The 21,855-nt window shown below is 45.0% G+C and overlaps 1 protein-coding gene across 1 annotated transcript in view; it reads right to left on the reverse strand.

The window, feature by feature from the left end:
* DLG2 (discs large MAGUK scaffold protein 2) overlaps positions 1 to 21,855 on the reverse strand; it is a 1,272,293-nt gene that overhangs the window by 452,313 nt on the left and 798,125 nt on the right. Inside the window, exon 10 of the mRNA XM_033948577.1 lies at positions 11,563 to 11,699. Within this exon, the coding sequence (XP_033804468.1) occupies positions 11,563 to 11,699 (137 nt within the window). The remainder of the gene's footprint in view (positions 1 to 11,562; positions 11,700 to 21,855) is intronic.

Here is a 21,855-nt window from a genome sequence, read left to right on the forward strand (position 1 = left end):
AAATGCATTCACGTGACTTATATTGAAACGCTGTTCAGAGAACATATATCATGGGGAAATGTAACCATAGTAACGAAAATGTATTCACGTGACTTATATTGAAAACGCAAAGAGTCAAGGGAATCATACTGAACACGCGTTGACGTGATCACGTGTTAACGTGCTCTACGTGCGCTTGTCCTTCGTTCGCCAAGCAGCATCTAGGGGCGCGCTAAATTGTCATTGCGCTCAGTTATCTTGCGCTAAATTGTCTCGCGCTCAGTTATCACTGCGCTCAATTGTCTTGCGTGGAGATATAGGTGCACGCAATTGTCTTTAGCGCAATTGTCTGTGAGCGCGATTGTCATTGCGCTGAGTTGTCTGCGCGTTTTTGTCCACGCGCGATTGTCTTGCGCGCTTTTGACCTGTCACCCTTTGCACCATGTATAGCTTTTTTCTTTACAAAATAAAGTACGCAAACGCAGTGGGAACAAGCAAATGGGATGCAAAACAACAAGCTTTTCCCCTCCCTCTTTTACTAAGGTGCGCAAGCTGATTTAGCGCGTGCTAAATACTAACATGTCCATAGAATATAATGAATAACTACATATATGTCACAATGTTGTGAATTTTATAATGTTCATTAAAATATTCTTTTAAATTGTGCTCAGACCCACAACCTTCAGTGTTTGAGTGTATAAAACGAAACACAGGCTGCCATCAGACCATCATAGCACCATTTATGTCTTATACCACCATATGTTATAATAAAGCAATCTTGTGACTAATATCTTTAAGAACTTATCTTTTCTGGTGGTAATGTCACACAAGATGATCACGTGACAGGCAGCGCAGCATTATGGTCAAATATATTTTATTGAGCAATCAAGAAAACAACTGAATGATACAACAAGAGCAAAAACCAGCTCAAAACAGTTTGAAATATCCCCCCAAAGAACCACCCTCCCCCACACCCAACCCAATACACCCCCCCTCCCCTCCCAATCCCACCCCTGGGTCCTCCTTCCAAGTACCAATTACCAAAAAGAAACAAAGAGCAAGCGATTCACAAAAGTAAACAAAAGAAATATGCATTACAAAAAGCATCAATTAAGTATCCAGAGGGGTCAAAGTAGTCCAGAAGGGTTCCCAAGTAGTCTGGAAAAGGCGACCTTGGCGAGAGGACAAATCAGTCACATCCCGTCGCTCCCACATCAAGAGAGCAATCATGCGGCTCCTCCAAAGGGAATAGTCCGGAGCATCAGCTTCAAGCCATTTCAGCAAGATGCATTTCAAAGCAATCAGGATAGACCACTTGAGAAAAGCTGCAACGCCTTTGGAGCGTGGAAAGTAGTGAGGAATAGTCCCAAACAAAAGCAAAGGTGAGCTGCGGATGGTAACATGCCAAAGATTCTCAACAAAAGCAAAGATAGCAGTCCAAAAATGCTGTACCTGAGGACAAGTCCAAAACATGTGTCCCAAACTGGCTTCCGGAGCCTGACAGCGAAGGCAGGCTGCAGTTAAACGAAAGTGAGCCAAATAAGCCCTTTTAGGAGAGATATATAAACGAAAAATCAATTTAAAATGTTGTTCCCAAAAAGTGGTATATTTACGAAATGCCGGTAGACGTCGGACAGCCTGAAGAAGTATGTCCGGAGGCAAGTCTACAGCAAGATCACAGGACCAAGCATCTCGCAGCCGAGAATGGTCAAACAAAGGGCATTCATCTTTCAAGTGGCGATGATGGAACTTGAGGGGGACCGGCTCCTGCGAACCAATGGTAAAGGCCGTAGACAACGACTCTTGGCAGGAGGCCTGCAAGGAGCTAGGAGGTAAGGAAGAAATGTAATGATGGATTTGCATATAAGCAAAAAAATCTGAAGGGGGAAGATCAAATTCGGTTTGCAATTGAGCAAAAGATTTGGGTATACCATCATCTTGAACCAAATGAAATAAATAATGAATGCCCTTCGCTCCCCACCGAACAAAACTCGGCCCATCAATCCCAGGCAGGAAAGAACCATTAAAGCGAAGAGGTAGAAAGGGAGAGACAGAAGAAGAAAGAGTGTGAAATTTACAGACCCAACGCCAAACCTTCTTCAAGGGTCGATGTAATACTTTCAGAGAAAGAGACTCAGGTACAGTAGAAGGGACAGAATGTAGATAGGCACTAAAGTGAACAGAAGAAAAACAAGTAAGTTCTAGAGAAGTGTTAGTGAACGCTGAAGTACCCCTAAATAGATCGTTAATATGCCGCATGCCACAACCAACTGTCAAATAGCGAAGATTCAATAAGCCTAAACCCCCTCTATACCAGGGAGTCGCCGCCCGCTTATAAGACAAACGAGGTCTCTTACCAGCCCAAATAAATTTCTGGACCAGGCGCTCCAGTCTACGCTCGTCACGAAGAGTCAAATAAAGGGGAAGAACCTGAAAAACATAAAGCCAATAGGGAACTAAGAGCATGTTATACAAATGTACCCGGCCCAGAAGCGAAAAAGGAAGAGATTCCCAAAGGTGCAACTTATTTTGTAAGGCCTGAAACAGCGGCGTTACATTTAACCGGTACAGACCAGATAAATCTAGCGGAATGGTAACCCCTAAATACCGTAAAGCGGAATCAGCCCAACGAAGTGGAAAAGCACCCTTCCAGGAAATTCGTAAGTCCGGTGGAAAAGGTAAGGCCAAGGATTTATCCAAATTAAGGGACAACCCTGAATGAAACCCAAATTCAGAAATGAGATCCAAGGCTGCCGGGAGAGAGTCTTCAGGGCGGGTAAGAATTAAGAACATATCATCTGCATACGCCAGAGTCTTAAGTTCGAAGTTGCCAACCGAGAGACCTCTGACCTCTGCGAACCCCCGAAGAGTGCATAACAAGGGTTCCAAAGAAAGAAGGAACAGAAGAGGGGAAAGAGGGCAACCCTGTCGGGTTCCACGAAGGATAGGAAAAGAATCTGAGCGGGTCCCGTTGACAAGTAAAGAAGCATGCGGATTAGAGTAAAGGGAACTCACGGCATCCAAAAAGAACCCTCCGAGCCCTACATACTCCAGGGTGCGAAACAAAAACGACCAGTGAATGCTATCAAACGCCTTGGATGCATCCAGGCTAACAAATAACGTCGGAATATGACGAGATTGGCACTGAGCAAGAGCAAGAAGAACCTTACGGATATTGTGGACAGACTGGCGGCCCCTAACAAAACCAACCTGATCGTCGTGTATAAGCTGTGGTAAATGAGGAGCAAGACGATCAGCCAGCATGCGTGCAAAGAGCTTTAGGTCAACATTTATTAGAGAAATGGGGCGATAGGACCCGGGCAAATCCCCATCCTTACCCGGCTTCAAGAGTAAGGTAATAAGGGCCTCATTCGCAAAGCGCAGAAAAGAACCACGAGCAATCGCAGCATTAAAATATGCCAACAGTGGACCATAAAGAGAAGGAGAAAGGATCCGATAGAAGTCACCCGAGAATCCATCTGGGCCTGGAGCCCGATCAGAGCGGAGCGATTTAATAGCAGACTCTAATTCAACCGCCCGGAACGGACTATTAAGAGAAGAAATCGCAGCCCCCGACAAACGAGGAAGCCCAGAAGAGTGAAGATAGTCCGTCACCATCTCCAGAGAAGCGTCGTCTGGAGCGTCATATAACCGACGAAAAAAGTCAAACAAAACCCCAGAGATTTCAGAAGTTTGAGACACCACCCCACCGCCCTGGGTCCGCAAAGACAAAATCGGTTTCCTCCCAGTCGTAGCATGAACCAAACGAGCCATAAGGCGTCCGGGTTTGTTCCCATAACGATGAAAACGATGCTGATAAAAGGCTTTACTTTTTTGGAAACGAGAATGAAGAAGGGAGTTCAAGGCCACCTGGGTAGACAGATAACAGTCTCGAGTCTCCTGAGAAGGGTGAAGAGAAAAGGACCGCTTCGCCAAACGCAAGGCCCGTTCGAGAGTAACAATCCCCTGGTTAATACGCTTGGTACGAGCACACAGAAATGAAATGATATGACCTCGAATCACCGTTTTACCAGCCTCCCAAAACAAAACAGGATCGTCCATGTGAGAAGCATTGTTCGTTGAATAGTCATCCCATTGGGCCTGCAAAAAGGTACGAAATTCTGTATCCTGTGCAAGGTAGAAGGGAAACCGCCAGGACGACGCTCGGAGATACGATGAATCCAAGAAAACATCTATCCAAATCGGGGCATGATCCGAAATAGACAGGGGTCCAATCTCAGCCGATTGAACGGAAGGAAACAGAGAGGAAGACAAGAAGATATAATCCAAGCGAGACCAAGTGCCATGGGCACGAGAAAGATGAGTGTAGTCACGAACTTCAAGGTGCAGGAGGCACCAAGGGTCCACAACCGAAAGAGAGTCACAAAAGTCCAAAAGAAGGTGACCCTTAGAACCCAAGGATGAAACGGGAGAGCCAGATTTATCCTGATCAGGAGTCATGACCAAGTTAAAATCTCCCAGGAGAAATAGAGGATCTCCAGGAAAACGAGAACAAATTTGGAGCAACCGCTGCAAGAAGGCAGATTCACCAGAATTAGGGCCATAAACCACTAACAAAAGATAGGAGCGCCCTCCCAAGGTAAGACGTAAAAGCAGAGAACAGCCATCAGACTCCTTATCCAAAACCTGGACACCAATGGGAGAAGACTTGCGGACCAACACAGCAATACCCCCATGTCGGCCCGAAGAGGAAGCAAAGTACACCTCTCCCACCCAGGATCGACGCAACTTAAGATGCTCAACATCGGTCAATCTAGTTTCTTGTAAACATGCAATATCTGACCGATAACGCTGTAGAGCAGCAATTATTTTGGATCTCTTAACAGGCGACGTAATCCCCCCTACATTCCAAGATGTAATTCTAAAAGGGGTACTCACAGCTGAGAGGCAGAAAAGATGCGAAAGAAGAAAAAGGAATCCAAAAGAAAACTACCCCAAGGGCCCAGCCCCCCCCCCAGAGTAGCATTGACCGCTAAAGAAAAACAATGCAGCAAATATGGAACAAAAATCACAGCAAAATTGAGGCAAACATGTTGAAGGAGGACCCCCCACCCCCCAATACCAGCTCCACCCACACCCAAACCTCCCCCAACCCAAGCTGTCCTCCCACCCACCCCCCTTAGCCCCCTCAAAATCCCACTACAAACATACACCCCAGTCACCGGACGTGGAGTGAGAGAAAGTCACACAAGGATGGCAACAGGGCCCCCGATCCCCCCATCCCACAGAACAATGTAGAGCAAATCCCCACATACACACCAACACCAACCAAGCATTACCACAACACACCAATCCTTATCCACAGGAGCAAGAGGAAGAGAAAGGGAAGGCCAAGGGTAAAAGGCCCAAACAGCTCAAGAAAGAGAGACCCAAGGATAATGATACCCCAAAACCCCTTCATCCCCACAGCAATCACACACACACCCTATCCCATGCAAAAACAGCAATTGAAAACCCTCATATACACCACAAAAATCCAGAACAAGCAACAGCATCCTCCAAAGTTCTAAGCACCTTAGCAGAGCAGCAAACATTCCCGAGCCCTGTACAGCCATGATAAAGGAAAATTGTTGAACTGAAAATGGATGCAAACAATAAACAAAATACAACGCGCCTTAACGGCGTGCAAAAAGGCGAAGGCACAGCTTAAACCTGTCCAACAATCCTAGTCCCCTAAAAAGACCACAAACCCTATCCAAGGAGTCCACAGGAGGCGAGCAATGTATAGGGGGCACACCAAGTCCACCGGTAGGCCCAACTGAAGCTAGAACCGCCTGCCCGGTTCAGCATCCAGGATTACCAAAACACAGGGTCAATACTTCAGTGCTCCAGGAAAGGGGGACAGTACTCAGGAATGTCAGAGGCCCGACCACCGGCCAGACTATAGGTGGGCGACAACTGTCCGCTCGGCTCAGCAACCAGGATAGCCCAAGGAACAGACTCACAGCTCCAGACCCCCCGGGCAGGAAAACATAGTACAACAATGTGAGGAGCCAAACTTTAGGCAGGACTGCAGGGAGGACAAGAACCGGCTGCCCGGATCAACAGCGAGGATGGTCCATAGCACAGGCTCACTCCTCCACACCCCAGGGAAGGAGAACACAGTTCAGAAATGTTAGAGACTAAGCCACAGGCAAGAGTGTAACCAGGTCCCATCCAAAAATAGGCCCCAAGGAACCAAAGAAAAAACCAATACAAACAGAGACCAGCACCAAGGCTCCCAGGGCCTCAAGGGGCTGAGGATGGGCCAGATTCCCCGGGGAGGGCATCCAGATAGGCCTGCGCTTCCTCAGCGGTAGCATAGCTTCTCCAGCCGTCGGTAGTCCAAATCCTCAGGGTGGCAGGATAGGAAAGCTGGAACCGATGCTTACGTTCAAAGAGGGCCGAGCAGATCCTGGAAAACCGACGACGCCGGTCCTGCAATGTAGGGGAGTAGTCCTGGAACAAACGTACTGTGGCCCCATCAAAAGCAAGCATGTTTCGTTTTTTCCTATAATGCCGCATCAGTTCAGCCTTATGCGCCGAATTCAACACTTTAAAGATAGTAACCCGCGCCCGGGTATGGCCATCGGACCGTCGCCCCAGGCGGTGAGCCCGTTCCAATCTAAGGGGCCCCATCTCAGCAGGGAGCGGCAGCTCAGACTGCAGCCAGGACTCCAGAGTGGCAATTAAACTGGCATCTGAGACCGTCTCAGGCAGTCCAATGAGACGCAAATTATCCCGTCTGGAGCGGTTTTCTAAATCTTCCAGCTTGTCTTCGTGCCGCCGAATCAAATCTTTCAAGGAGGAGAGTTCCACTGCCGAGGCATCGTGAGCGTCCTCCACGTGGGCTACTCAATGCTCCAGTTCCCCGGTGCGTCTGGTGGTCTCAGTGATTGCGGATTCCAAGGAGGCCAACTGAGAGGAGAGTTGATCGAATCGGGCATCCAACGCCCGCACCACGGAAGCCGACAAGGCTTCGATATGGGCCGCCGAAAGTGGGAGCGCGGAACCCGACTCAGCCACCGCCGCCATCTTGGTGTTGGCACGCGAGGCTCTTACCTCCCGATCTTTGGTAGCGCGGCTAGATTTCCCGCTCATGGTAGTAGGGCTGCCCGACTGAAGGAAGCGATCCATACACCGCAAAAGCACAAGTCACAGCCAAAAATGTGGAAAATCAGCAGTAAACGGGTGCAGGGGGATCTAGGGCCCCGGAGCTCGAGCAGAACACGTCTTGCCTGGCTCAGCACATCACGTGACTCTAAGCAGCGCAGCATTATAAAGTGCTCATGCTTTCTTTAAAATAGCTCCTGGAAGCCAAGAAACACAAATCCTCCCTTCGACTCGAGTTTCCCAATATACGTGCTTCCTCAGGAAAGGATTATCTCTTCCCGAGAGTGTGGGCTTTGCTCTGGTCTCGGGAGGAGATATTAGTCACAAGGTTGCTTTATTATAACATATGGTGGTATAAGACATAAATGGTGCTATGATGGTCTGATGGCAGCCTGTGTTTCGTGGGTCTGACCACTATTTAAAAGAATATTTTAATGAACATTATAAAATTCACAACATTGTGACATATATGTAGTTATTTAGTATATTATCACAATTATAGAATATTTTTGTTCCCTAGTAGTAGAAATACCCCCCCCCCAAAAAAAAAAACCCCATAGAATATAATGGACATGTTAGCGCAGGGGTGTCCAACCTGCGGCCCGTGAAGTATTTTGTGCGGCCCCGGTTGAGGGCGACGCAGTGTTTTCCTCTGCTGCCCCTGGGTGTTTACGGTCTTGCTGGCTCCCTCCTCTGACTTGCTGCAGCATTTGCACATTTGTGCGGCCCCAGAAACATTTTTTGGGGCCAATGCGGCCCAGGGAAGCCAAAAGGTTGGACACCCCTGTGTTAGTGTTTAGCGCGCCTTAGCTATGACTCAACACTGACAGTGTTTTGGCAAAAGAAGTCCAATCAATCAATCCCCTTACAAAGTAGAAAACTGGAGCTACGGTTGAAAACTAAGGGCTCCTTTTACAAAGGCCCTCTAACCGCTACTGCCTCCTTTTCAGCAGGCGGTAGATTTTTGGCTAGCGTGCGCTAATCCGGTGCGTGCATTAAAAACGCTAGCGCACCTTTGTAAAAGGAGCCCTAAGCTTCTTCAGAGCAAACAAAGAAGCTCCGAGTTCCAGTTTTGTACTTTGTAAGGGGACTGATTGATTGGACTCCTGATGAAGGCTTTTGCCGAAACACTGTCGGTCTTCATTTTTCTAACAGAGGCAGATTTAAAAGATTGGAATTTGCTTTTAGGCTAAGTCCTTGCATTGGGTTCCCTGAAGCGGTTCATAGTCAGTCGTGCACAAGACACCAGCGCGCCGACAATGGAGGGCAGACAATTCAGCGCAAGACACAAGCCGCCACAGGAAAACTTAGTTGTAAAGAGCTCCAATGGGAGTGTGTGGGGGGGAACCCCCACTTTACTGCATAGTGTTCTCGCTGCTGTTAGGGGGGGTGTTTGGGGGGTTGGAATCCTCCATTATAGAGAAAACGGAACTTTTTCTGATTTTTTTCGGAAAAAGTTCCGTTTTCTCTATAATGTGGGGGGTTGCACCCTCCCCAACCCCCCCAACGGCAGTGTGAACAGTATGCAGTAAAGTGGGGGGTTCCCCCACACACACCTCCGTCGGAGCTCTTTAAAACTAAGTTTTCCTGTGGCACGCTTGTGTCTTGCGCCAAATTGTCAGCGCTCGATTGTCGGCTGGTGTCTGGCGTGCGATTGTCCCGTCACCCCTGAAGCAGATGTTGAAACATGGTCCATGTCGGAACCCTGATATTGCTATGTAAAGTAAAAAGAACTCTTTGATATATTTCTTCAAATTATTTATGTATTGGCGATGATATTTTGAGCCTAAAGTTGAGATGAGTAACACTTTTGCTGTCTCTGGGTCTCTGAGCACACTTATAAATATTTTTGTATTCCATATATTAATTTCTTTTGATATACTAACTCTCCCCACTTATACAACAATGTTGTGTTTGAAAGCATCCACTAAGACGAAAGAAAAAGCCTCAGATCATGGGTGAACCACTGTATGCTTGGTTCTACCCACTAGACTTCATTGGCATAAAAAACAAAATAACTGAAATATGGGTTTGGTCAAGTTCCTGGAGGAAAAGTCCATAGGCTGTTATTGAGAAAGACAAGGGGGAAGCCATTGCTTGCCCTGTATTGGTAGCATGGAATGCTGCTACTCCTTGGATATAGGACAATGAAGCCACTGATGATGATGGCTCTGAGACACTGTGGAATGAGGCATTACGACATCACAATCTCAGCTCTGGAATGTTGCTCTCATTGGGGTTCCGGAATCTTGCTATTCTTTGAGAACCTGAAATGTTGCTACTTTTTGGGTTTTGGCCAGGTACTAGGGACCTGGATTGGCCACCATGAGAACAGGCTACCGGGCTTGATGGACCATTGGACTGACCCAGTATGGCTATTCTTATGTTCTTATGTGAGCAAAGAATATGACAATTAAGCCACTGTAACATCACTGATGAGGTTGGCTCTAAGGCACTGTGGAATGAGACATTATGACATCACAATCTCAGCTCTGGAATGTTGCTCTCATTGGGGTTCCGGAATCTTGCTATTCTTTGAGAACCTGGAATGTTGCTACTTTTTGGGTTTTGGCCAGGTACTAGGGACCTGGATTGGCCACCGTGAGAACAGGCTACCGGGCTTGATGGACCATTGGACTGACCCAGTATGGCTATTCTTATGTTCTTATGTGAGCAAAGAATATGACAATTAAGCCACTGTAACATCACTGATGAGGTTGGCTCTAAGGCACTGTGGAATGAGACATTATGACATCACAATCTCAGCTCTGGAATGTTGCTCTCATTGGGGTTCCGGAATCTTGCTATTCTTTGAGAACCTGGAATGTTGCTACTTTTTGGGTTTTGGCCAGGTACTAGGGACCTGGATTGGCCACCGTGAGAACAGGCTACCGGGCTTGATGGACCATTGGACTGACCCAGTATGGCTATTCTTATGTTCTTATGTGAGCAAAGAATATGACAATTAAGCCACTGTAACATCACTGATGAGGTTGGCTCTAAGGCACTGTGGAATGAGACATTATGACATCACAATCTCAGCTCTGGAATGTTGCTCTCATTGGGGTTCCGGAATCTTGCTATTCTTTGAGAACCTGGAATGTTGCTACTTTTTGGGTTTTGGCCAGGTACTAGGGACCTGGATTGGCCACCATGAGAACAGGCTACCGGGCTTGATGGACCATTGGACTGACCCAGTATGGCTATTCTTATGTTCTTATGTGAGCAAAGAATATGACAATTAAGCCACTGTAACATCACTGATGAGGTTGGCTCTGAGGCATTATGACATCACAATCTCAGCTCTGGAATGTTGCTCTCATTGGGGTTCCGGAATCTTGCTATTCTTTGAGAACCTGGAATGTTGCTACTTTTTGGGTTTTGGCCAGGTATTAGGGACCTGGATTGGCCACCGTGAGAACAGGCTACCGGGCTTGATGGACCATTGGACTGACCCAGTAAGGCTATTCTTATGTTCTTCCATTTCCACCTACGGTAACGTTTTGTGGATCTTGCATCACTTCTTCAGGGCTGTTGGACCTCTATTTTTATATTCGCAGTTCTTTGGGTTTCACCATCACTAGTCAGATGATTGGAACACAGAACTGTCCAACAGCCCTAAAGAAGTGGTGGGGTATTCACAAAACGTTAGTGGGAATGGGAGTGACGCCTTCAGATACAACATTGTTGTATGATATCTCTGCAGCCGGTGATTAACCCTTTCAGGACCATAAGGATCGTAGGCCAATTTTTGTGGTTTTGACGACATTTTTATGGTAAAAAGGGCTTGCAGATGCCAAAAAATTGATTTTTTTGTGAAATATCATTATTTTTATTTAAAAAATCAAACTTCTGGCTTATGGACAGTGTGGCAAGTGAATCTTCTCGTCAATCTGTAAACGACGCTAATGAATGAATGTCGGAACCAGTTTGTTTACATAAAGGCAGTATCATATGGAATCCGTACATATCAAATTTAGAACTGTAGACTATCCCAATCAAAATTTATAGGATTTTAAAGTTATGGGACAAATATGTCCCTTGGTCCTGAAAGGGTTAAAAAAAAGCCTAACATGGCTTCATAAAAGTGAGGGGTACATTTTTGCCTTTTTTTTTTTCCGCAGTATGGAGTTGATTCTGCAGAAATTTGGTATTATGATCTGGATTGTTTCTGACAAATGTACCAATTTTCAGAAAAAAAAAAAATGCAGTTTCAACAAAATAACAAAAATGAAGGTCATGACAAAATACGGAAAGGAAATAAGATCCATACGAATAGCATCATAATACACAAAACATATATTCAGTAAAGGCTCCTTTTACAAAGTCATGGAAGCGATGCTGCCGCAGTATATGCACCGAAGCCCATTCAGTTTCTATGGGCTTCGGTGCATTTAATGTGGCAGCATCGCTGCTGCAGCTTTGTAAAAGGGGCCCTAAAAGGAGCAAGGTTCAGTTTGCCATACTCACCATTAGAAGCCTATCTCCCACTTGCAACCGTCCATCCTTTTGAGCTGCTCCTCCGTCAATAATTTTGGTAACATAAATGCTGTTATCTCCAAGAATATGCTGATTCCCTATCCCACCTGCGATACTAAATCCCAAACCTAAAAAGAGAAATAGGCAAAGTTCTTATCTACCTTTTCCCAAAAAGGACTGGAGAAAAAAAACCAAGAACGAAAAGGATAAAGGTAGAAGGTGAGACAGAGAGAAATGAAAGAGGGTACAATATCCTTGAATGCAGAATAAAGCTTTGTAGTTACTGTGTTAGTTAGTTGAGTACAGAGAGAGAGAGCTCAATAGAAATGTTACTTGTGTTACCATTTTTTTTTTTTGGGGGGGGAATTAACAATGTTTTCTGATTAGATTCCAAAAGCTACATGCCTACATCAGATCAAAGCAACCCCAGAAAAAGCCAATAGGAGAGGAAACAAATGAAGACTGAGACACATCATATAGTTTGTAGAAACGTACACTTCTTATTCAGAATGCAAATATGACATCCTATTGCCTAATTAACCCCCTCCCCTTTTACTAAACCGAGATAGCAGTATTAGCGCAGGGAGCCGTGCGGAATGCTCCGCGCTGCTCCCGATGCTCACAGAGTTCCTATGAGCGTCAGACGCAGGGTGGAGCATTCAGCGCGGTTCCCTGTGCTAATGACCGCTATCGCGGTTTAGTGAAAGGGGGTGTAAAGTAGTAGCAAGGATCTAAATTCTCGGTGGGAGAGTTGTGATACTTAAAAAAAATTAAACAAACTGTGTATAGGAAGATTATGCGGCCCTTTAACTAAAGTGTGGTACAGTTTTGCAGTCTCTGTATGGTGGTTCGCAATCCATAGCATGGGAAGTACAAAGCCCAGTGTGTTAATTGTAGGGGGTGTGGCCAACATCTAACTTGCATTTAGCGTACCTCCCTCACAGGCATTGTGTTACATGTAGTGGCAGAAAGTGCGGACATCTACGTTATCTGCCATTGCACGTAACGCCAAGATCCTCCACTTCACCCTTCAATAGCCAATCCCCAGCCCTACATCTCTAGGTGCTTCAGTCTCCTCCCTTCCCTTCCAGCAACCAAACCTCCTGTTGGCGCTAGGGGATAGAGGCCCCATTTTAAAGGTAGAGGAGGGACGCTGCCACCATCTGGCATCACCCCTGCCATCATCTGCCATCATCACCCCATCCACCATAACCCCTGCCACCATCACCATCTGCCATCACCCCATCATCTGCCATCATCATCCACCATCACCATCTGCCACCATCACCCCTGCCACCATCTGGCATGCCACCCCTTCCACCATAACCCCTGCCACCATCACCATCTGCCATCACCCCTACCATCATCTGGCATGCCACCATCACCCCTGCCACCATCTGGCATGCCACCCCTTCCACCATAACCCCTGCCACCATCACCATCTGCCATCACCCCTACCATCATCTGGCATGTCACCATCACCCCTGCCACCATCTGGCATGCCACCCCTGCCACCATAACACCTGCCACCATCACCATCTGCCACCATAACCCCTGCCACCATCTGGTATGCCACCCCTGCCACCATCACCCCTGCCACCATCTGGCATGCCACTCCTGCCACCATCTGGCATCACCCCTGAGAGAGCCCCATGGAGGGCAATTAGGGGAAGGGATTGGGGTGGGGTTTGACTGCAGGGGCCAGGCAATGGACTTTAGGGGGCAGGGTTTGGCTGCTAGTTCGGGGTGGCCAGGGGCAGCTAGTGATTTTATGGGGATCAGACATGGAGAGGGTATTTATACACAGCGGGGTATGTTGGGAAGGCCCATTACTACAAGATTACTCTTTTTCCTCTCTTTCTCCTCCTTGGCCTCTTCCCAGCTTAAGTGTGTGCATGTTCGCTGTCAGGAAAGACCATTTATCACTCCGCCCGATCCCACCCATTGCCACGTTAAGCAGCTAACATGGCATTTTTTACCATATGGCCTGTCTTAATACATGCTAAATGTTAGCATGGGTCCATAGTACACTCCCAATTCCCTAGTCACTGTCAATCTCATCCCACCCTCGGACCTCAACGTTCTTCCTGGTCGATATATTTCCAGTAACGTTTGAAAATACACTAGGGCCATCTGATATAAAACTTATATTGCACTCTCTGCTGTACTGGAAGCCAGTGTAATATGGGTTATTCTAGAGACCCCAGTAATCAGCTTCGCAGCTGAATTCAACAGCAACAGCTTATATTTTGTCTACTCAAAAAGCATTTTTAACCATGCGCAATCTACGAAAAATAAGAAAATTCTTCGACAAAGAGCAATACAGGCTCATACTCCAATCCCTAGTCCTAAGTCAAGTGGACTACTGCAATATCCTCTACCTACCATGCCCCACAAACTTAATAAAACAATTACAGACTGTACAAAACACAGCTCTCAAACTGATCTATTCACTTGGAAAATTTGACCACATCACCAATGCCTACCTAGATTCACACTGGCTACCTATACAAGCTCGAATTCAATTCAAATTATACTGTCTATTATTCAAAGTAATAAATGGTACTGTACCCACCCACCTAAACAATCGCCTAAATCGGAACCTCATAACCAGACAAAGGAGAACTCATTCCCCATTTTCCTACCCCCATTCAAAGGAACTCAGCACAAGAAGATATATGACTACCTACTAGCAACGCAAGCAGCGAAACTAGACCCCTTCATCTCCAACCTGCTGACAGCAACAAGCGACTTCAAATCATTTCGAAAAGAAATCAAAACCCTGCTATTCAAAAAATTTATCCAGATATCTTAACTCCCTCCTTGTCCTTCCCCCTCACCTGTAAACCCCACCCCCTCAATTCCCCTCCTCTCCTGTAATTTCCCCTCTAAGACTCAACTATGTAACCAGCCCCTAAACTGTAATTTCCCTGTAAACGTCCAGTCTTTCTTCTGATGTTATCTTCAATTTTCTACCTATCTTGTAATTTCTCCCTAAGACTCAATTATGTAACCAGCTCCCTAAATTGTAATTTTTCCTGGAAATGTCCAGTTATCTTCAGATGTAATCCGCCTTGAACTGCAAGGTACAGGCGGAATAGAAGTCAGTAATGTAATGAGATATAGGGAGTTGCAATAATCTAATCTTGACAATATTAACCCTTTCACCACTGATCTGAAATCAAAGATTTCAGCCTGTGCAAAATATATAGCTGAGCATATCCCCCTTTAATGGTCTTCAAAATTTGTTTTCCCATTGTCAGAGAAGACTCCAAGCAAACCCTCAGAACCACCATCTCTTTCTTCACATGTAGATAAGATGAGGTGCTAATGAAATAGTAGTCCCGATACTTGGCTTGCAAAACCTTACTCATGGGATGCTGTGGTGTTTGATCTTTTGGTGCAAATGACTATAATTTCAGCTGAAAATTTATTAAATATTTGCAGCTATTGTGGATGACATGTTTCATCTAGACACAAAGACAGATTTATACACTGAGCAGTATTTCAAACAAGTGCAAGTGAGGTATGCAGTAAACTCATAGTGGAAAGGATTGGAGGGTTCTCACAGAAGATGAAGCTTTCAAAATATGTAATCAATACTTTTTTCATCTTAACCAATAACATAAATCGCCAAGTTAACCAGTTCCAGGAAGGAGACTTTAGGCCAGTCCTGGATTTCTTAACAATGCTATCATGGTGCATTATGGGACCTGCAGCACTGATTTCAATGGGTAGAATCAAGTATTACAAAGACCACATTGCTTTGGGATGCAAGCTCAAAAACAGGACAGGCCAAAAAGTCTTTTACCTGCAACTGAGTTCCTTGACAGCTCTGATACTGCGGATGGGCAAACTAGATGGACCATGTGGCCTTTATCTGCCATCATGTTTCTAGAACCATAAAGCTCTGTGACCTCACAATGCAGGTGTAAAGAGCCTTAGCCAATCGGGAGGATATAGTGGATGCTGCGGATGGACAGACTGGATGGGCCATTTGGGCTTTATCTGCCATCATGTTTCTATAAAAGTCCATCCATCCAACTGCACGCAACTTCATTCTCTTCATTTCAGCCACATTTTAAAAAGTATAAATATTCGCAGGCAGAGATCACCTCATTGAACTTAGCAACCAGAACTACGAGGGGCCACTGAAAAGTTCTCAGCCCAATCAACAAAGTTGGAGCAGTTTCCATCAAGGGCTATATACACTTAACCCACTGATTATTTATGTGGAAATAAGGTGATTATTTTTTGAATTGTTATATAGAAACAAAGAAACATGATGGTAGATAAAGGCCAAACTTCCCATCTGCAGCATCCACTATCTCCTCCTCTCCCTATTGGCTAAGGCTCTTAACATTTGCATCTCCTCTTCTTATAGGCTATGGCTCTTTACACCTGCATTGTGATGTCATAGAACTTTATGGTTATAGAAACATAGAACCATGATGGCAGATAAAGGCCAAATGGCCCATCCAGTCTTTCCATCCGCAGCATCCACTATCTCTTCCTCTCCCTATTGGTTAAGGCCCTTAACATTTGCATCTCCTCTTCCTATAGGCTAAGGCTCTTTACACCTGCATTGTGATGTCATAGAACTTTATGGTTAGAGAAACATGATGGCAGATAAAAGGGCCCCTTAGATTGTGAACTCTTAAGGCGCAGAAAATACCTACTGTACTTGAATGTATACCTGGTTGATATATTTTATAGGCTTGCAGGTTGTGTATAAGAAATGTTTTTAAAAAATCTTTTGTAGCCCAAGACACTTTTTTTCTGGGCCAGTATAAGAACTAGCTAAAGATGTTTTTAGACATAGGATTTTGATACTATATAAATCCATTCTTATGACGTGGCCAATCCAGCTATAATACAATTACATACTACCCATGGTCTTCACAGTACCGTGAAATAATAGCATCTTTCCCACAGGGGAGCCAGGCGAAGTGTCACTCTGTCGACACCACAAAAGCCACAACTCTGCTGTTTACATGATGTGGAAGATCCTTTATGGAGCCTGAGCACAGCAGAGAGCCAATTTTACTCGCAAGACCTTTACAAAATGACACGACTTCTGAATTCAGAGCAGAATCTATTCTTTGACATAGGGATCATTGTACTTGTTGATTTGATAGAATGTGAAGCGAAAGCACAATAGGAAATGTTTGCAGCCTTATGTTGCAATGATCCCTACAGGGAAAACACGTCTCTGACTGAGCAGTAAGCAGATAGCTCTGGTGAAAGAATAACTAGAGGCCAACTGGCTAACAATATCCTGTGGACTTAAGGCTCATGCGATGCGCTAAAACAGCATGTCACTTGGCTAGCGTTCATTTTTATTGGAACGTCAGCAATTTGCTACCCTATGCTTTAAACTCCAGCTCTTCAAAAGAAGTGAAAGAGAAATCTAATGATTCCTTTTTATAGCAATCATAAAAATAAAGCACCCGATATTCAAAGCCATTTAAATGGCCAGGAGGGGCTCCTGGCCTCTTAAATGGATTGTCCAGGGCTATATGGGGATTAGGTCCTGATTTTGGAAGCAGGGCCAGAAGATAGGCCTAACTTAATTGGTAATTGACCACATCATTTAAAGGCAATTAAAATCATATTTAAAAAAAGGATAGGCGCCCGCCTAATCTATGGAGGCGTCTACCAGTTTCTAAGGTGAACAGAGGTGTGGATAACGCCAGAAATGACCTTAGGCCCTGGCAGAAACTTCCGTAGATGTGATTCATGTCAAACATGGGCGCTGGAAATATGAGCCTTCAAAACCCGGCCTACATTTCTGGTACCTATGTTTGATCTGGCCGCAATTCTGCAACTGGCGCTGGTACTTGATTGACATGTGACTGGTGCCGGGTTTAGAGGCACTGGCTGATACTGGCACTCGTTGCAAAATCTGGCCCTTAGTGCCATTGAATATCCCTGCCAACCTGCCATCCTCTAACTCAGCGGTCTCCAACTCAAACCCTTTGCAGGGCCACATTTTGGATTTGTAGGTACTTGAAGGGCCTCAGAAAAAAAAGAATTAATGGCTTATTAAAGAGTTTGAGACCACTGAGTTAAGGGGAACGGTTAATCTGCTGGCTGGGTTGGAGGGCAGAGGGGAGAACAGGACAATCAAGCCATTGTGACATCACTGATGAGGTTGGCTCTTATTGGTGGAATGAGGCATTATGACATCACAAGCACAGCTCTGCTTCCCAAAGACAAACAGGATGTCATGGTTACAGTTAAGCCAGTGGTCTCAAACTCAAACCTTTTGCAGGGCCACATTTTTGAATTTGTAGGTACTTGGAGGGCCTCAGAAAAAATAGTTATAATGTCTTATTAAAAAAATGACAATTTTGCATGAGGTAAAACTCGTTATAGTTTATAAATCTTTCCTTTTGGCTAAGTCTTAATAATAATATTGTCATTTATAGCTAAAGAAACATATGATGAAAAAACTGTTTTATTTTACTTTTGTGATTATGATAAACATACCGAGGGCCTCAAAATAGTACCTGGCGGGTTGCATGTGGCCCCCGGGCCATGAGTTTGAGACCACTGCTCTAACTGGATAGCTTAGGGGCAGAGAGGGGGAGGGGCATGGCAGAGCACAAACTTAATCTGATTACGGCAATTTTCAGCCCCCTAATGGACTATGTAACCACATAAAAATAAGACAGGAAAAAGGCTGTCCTAACTTTGTGTGGTGAAGTTATCCAGGCACCAATCTGAATATCGTCCAGCTTCTGGTTAATTTCTAGACCCAGATATTGAATGCCAGAAGCTGTCTGTGGCTTGGCACTGATCCGAGGTCAGTTCAGCCCCTGGCTATAGGCGGCTCAGATGCTGTTTACCTTTATGGGCTGAAAGTATACAATTTAACTTTTCACTTAGTGTAGTCACATGTTTAAGCTACAATAAGAACATAAGCATCGCCTCTGCTGAGTCAGACCACAGGTCCATCGTGCCCAGCAGTCAGCTCCCGCGGCGACCCCCTAGGTCAATGACCTGTACTCTAAAGCATTTGTACTGTACAGTACCCTCTAATTATACTCTTCAATCCCCTTTTCCTTCAGGAACTTGTCCAACCCCTTTTTGAAACCCAAAGTCGTACTCTGCTCTACCACCTCCTCCGGAAGTGCATTCCAGGTGTCCACCACCCTCTGAGTGAAGAAGAACTTCCTGGCATTTGTTCTGAATCTGTCTCCCTTCAATTTTTCCGAATGCCCTCTAGTTTTTGTTTCCCCCGCCAGTCTGAAGAATCTGCCCCTCTCCACCTTCTCTATACCCTTCATGATCTTGTAAGTTTCTATCATATCCCCTCTAAGCCTCCGCTTCTCCAGGGAAAAGAGCCCTAGCCTGTCCAGTCTCTCAGCATATTATCAAGTGCACCTGGTTGGGCAGCTATGTATGGTGGTCCAAGTGCCAGAAATTAGTGTGTTGGACTTCTGTAATATCCTCTTGCACAATGGACTGCCTACGACTGCCCTAAGATGGCTTCAGGTTCTTCGAAATGTTAGAATCCATGCCTGAATTAGACCAATATTTCAAGTTGTTGTGATAAGGTATAGCAAATAAACTTTAAACCACAAGAGCCTCTGGTAGATATCCTACAAAAAACGGGATCGTTGGATAGGATGGAGTGAGGTTGGACGGCAACTTCAGCAGTTGGAACCTAGGCCATTCCCAAGTGGGCTTTAGTCTAAGACGCAGCTTGTTTTGAAATGAAGCAGAGTGCTTTTGTTATGGAAGACTGGCTCCTGAAGAAACTCCGTTGAACCTTCAGTCTTCATTTCAAGCTAAGAACTTGTTCAATACAACTATAAAAGGTGTAAGGTCAAAAGCGCGCCGGGACAAAGGTGCGCCCAGACAATTGAGCGCAGTGCGGAGGCGCGCGCCGTTCTAAATTACTGTTTTTAGGGCTCCGACGGGGGGGCATGGGGGAGAACCTCCCCACTTTACTTAATAGACATCGCGCCGCGTTGTGGGGGCGTTGTGGGGTTGTAACCCCCCAAATTTACTGAAAACTTCACTTTTTCTCTGTTTTTAGGGAAAAAAGTTAAGTTTACAGTAAAATGTGGAGGGTTACAACCCCCCAAACCCCCCATAACGCCGGCGCGATGTCTATTAAGTAAAGGGGGGGGGTTTCCCCCCCACGCCGCCCCCCGTCGGAGCCCTAAAAACAGTAATGTGTGGCATAGATATATAATTTGAAATATAAGTTGAATTAGTAAGCAAACCGGGTTTGTTTTTTTTAAAAGACTAATGATAGCTCACCTGCACTAGCTCATTCTAATGTGCAATAACCGTGAGCACTTGAAGTCTTTTTCCCAGCCGTTATAGAATTTTCTTAAGATACTTCAATGAGTGAATACATTTTGTAAGTAAATACTTACATGGCGTAAATGCGCATGAGGCGAGTCTTTTTCAAATGAGGGAGTATAGCATGAAGGTGAAAGGGAATAGATTCAGAAGTAACCACAGAAAATAAATTTTCACAGAAAGGTTGGTAAATGCTTAGAACAGCCTCGCAGTGGAGGTGGTGGAGACTAGAGAATGACACAGGGGCAATTTTGTCCCCGCTCCTGCAGGAACTCAATTTCCCCCATCCCTGTGAATTTTATTGCTATCCCTGTCCTTTCCCCATTCCTGTAAGCTCTGCCTTAACTACACAAGCCTCGAACACTTCTGATTTTAAAGTGTTTGAGGCTTGTGCAGATGAAGACAGAGCTTAGGTATTGGTGGAATAAGGCATTATGACATCACAATCTGAGCTCTAGAATGTTGCTACTTAGGATATTACAGTGTTTGAGGCTTGTGCAAATGAGGAAGGAGCTTAGGCATTGGTGGAATGAGGCATTATGACATCACAATCTGAGATTTAGAATGTTGCTACCTATGATTTGAAAGTGTTTGAGGCTTGTGCAGATGAGGACAGAGCTTAGGCATTGGTGGAATGAGGCATTATGACATCACAATCTGAGCTCTAGAATGTTTCTACTTGTGATTTTAAAGTGTTTGAGGCTTGTGCAGATGAAGACGGAGCTTAGGCATTGGTGGAATGAGGCATTATGACAACACAATCTGAGCTCTAAAATGTTGCTACTTATGATTTTAAAGTGTTTGAAGCTTGTACAGATGAGGACAGAGCTTGCCGGAATGGGACAGGGACAGGAACAGAACTCGACGGGATGGGAAAATGAGTTCCCACGGGAACGGGGAAAAATTTGTCCCCGTGTCATTCTCTAGTAGAGATGAATTGTATATCTGAATTCAAGAAAGCATGGTTAGGCAGGCTAGATAGAACATCTGGCCTCTATCTGCTTTCATTTTTCTCTCTTTCTAAGTTTCAGTTAGAATTGTTCTTATTCAGCCATTCTTGAAAACATTTATATATGTTCGTAGATGAAGCATTGTACTATTGCACTTTTATGATCTTTATGATACATTAGAGAAGCAACTTTCATATTTGTCATTAGCAATAAAAGTGACTCAGACCCTGCTGGATAAGCTGATTTTCTGAAAAGAATAACCACCCTATATATACAGCAATTATAACATACTTATTAGAGTGGTAATTTCTCAGTCACCTGCTGAATGCACAAAAGAGCTCATAAGATGCTACTAATATCTTTTTACAGATGACTTGCCCTGCACTTATGGCTTACATTGCATAATACCAGTGCAATAACCGTAAATGTTATCTTTTCTTTTGGCAGGCCTCTATCTCACATCAGGCTCTCCATTCCCTGCATTAGGGGAAAGTAATGTAACCATTCCGGCTTTCCTTAGTCAGGCCAGTAACTAAGGTTCCTCTCGAGAACAATAGCTCATCGTCATAGGGTTATTTCAAATAATTGAATGGGTATTCAGGAAATGCAGTTGTAGAAAGCTAGAGTTCTCCCATGCAGAACAGTAATCTTCAATAGATAATAATGTACTTACAGCCTTGCACTTTATAATTACCTAGTCATCATCTTGTATGCCACAATATACTTTCACTACAAATCACTTGAATGCAGAAACACAGAAAATGTGGGCACGTCTGCCCCCGTTACTCATCTCTACAATCCCTTCCTCCTTCTTCTGTGCTAACCCCAGGCTTTCTCGAATTCAGGTACTATTTTCAATCCAGAAAAATCAACAAGCCAGAGAATGGCCACCCGGATGGGCTCGGGACTCAAGGATCTCCCGTACGAGAAACGGCTAGATAAATTACAGCTATACTCGCTTGAGGAACGCAAAGAGAGGGGAGACATGATTGAGACGTTCAAGTACCTCACGGGC

The sequence above is a fragment of the Geotrypetes seraphini genome, chromosome 6 (genome assembly GCF_902459505.1).
Source record: "Geotrypetes seraphini chromosome 6, aGeoSer1.1, whole genome shotgun sequence".
Classification (NCBI taxonomy): domain Eukaryota; kingdom Metazoa; phylum Chordata; class Amphibia; order Gymnophiona; family Dermophiidae; genus Geotrypetes; species Geotrypetes seraphini.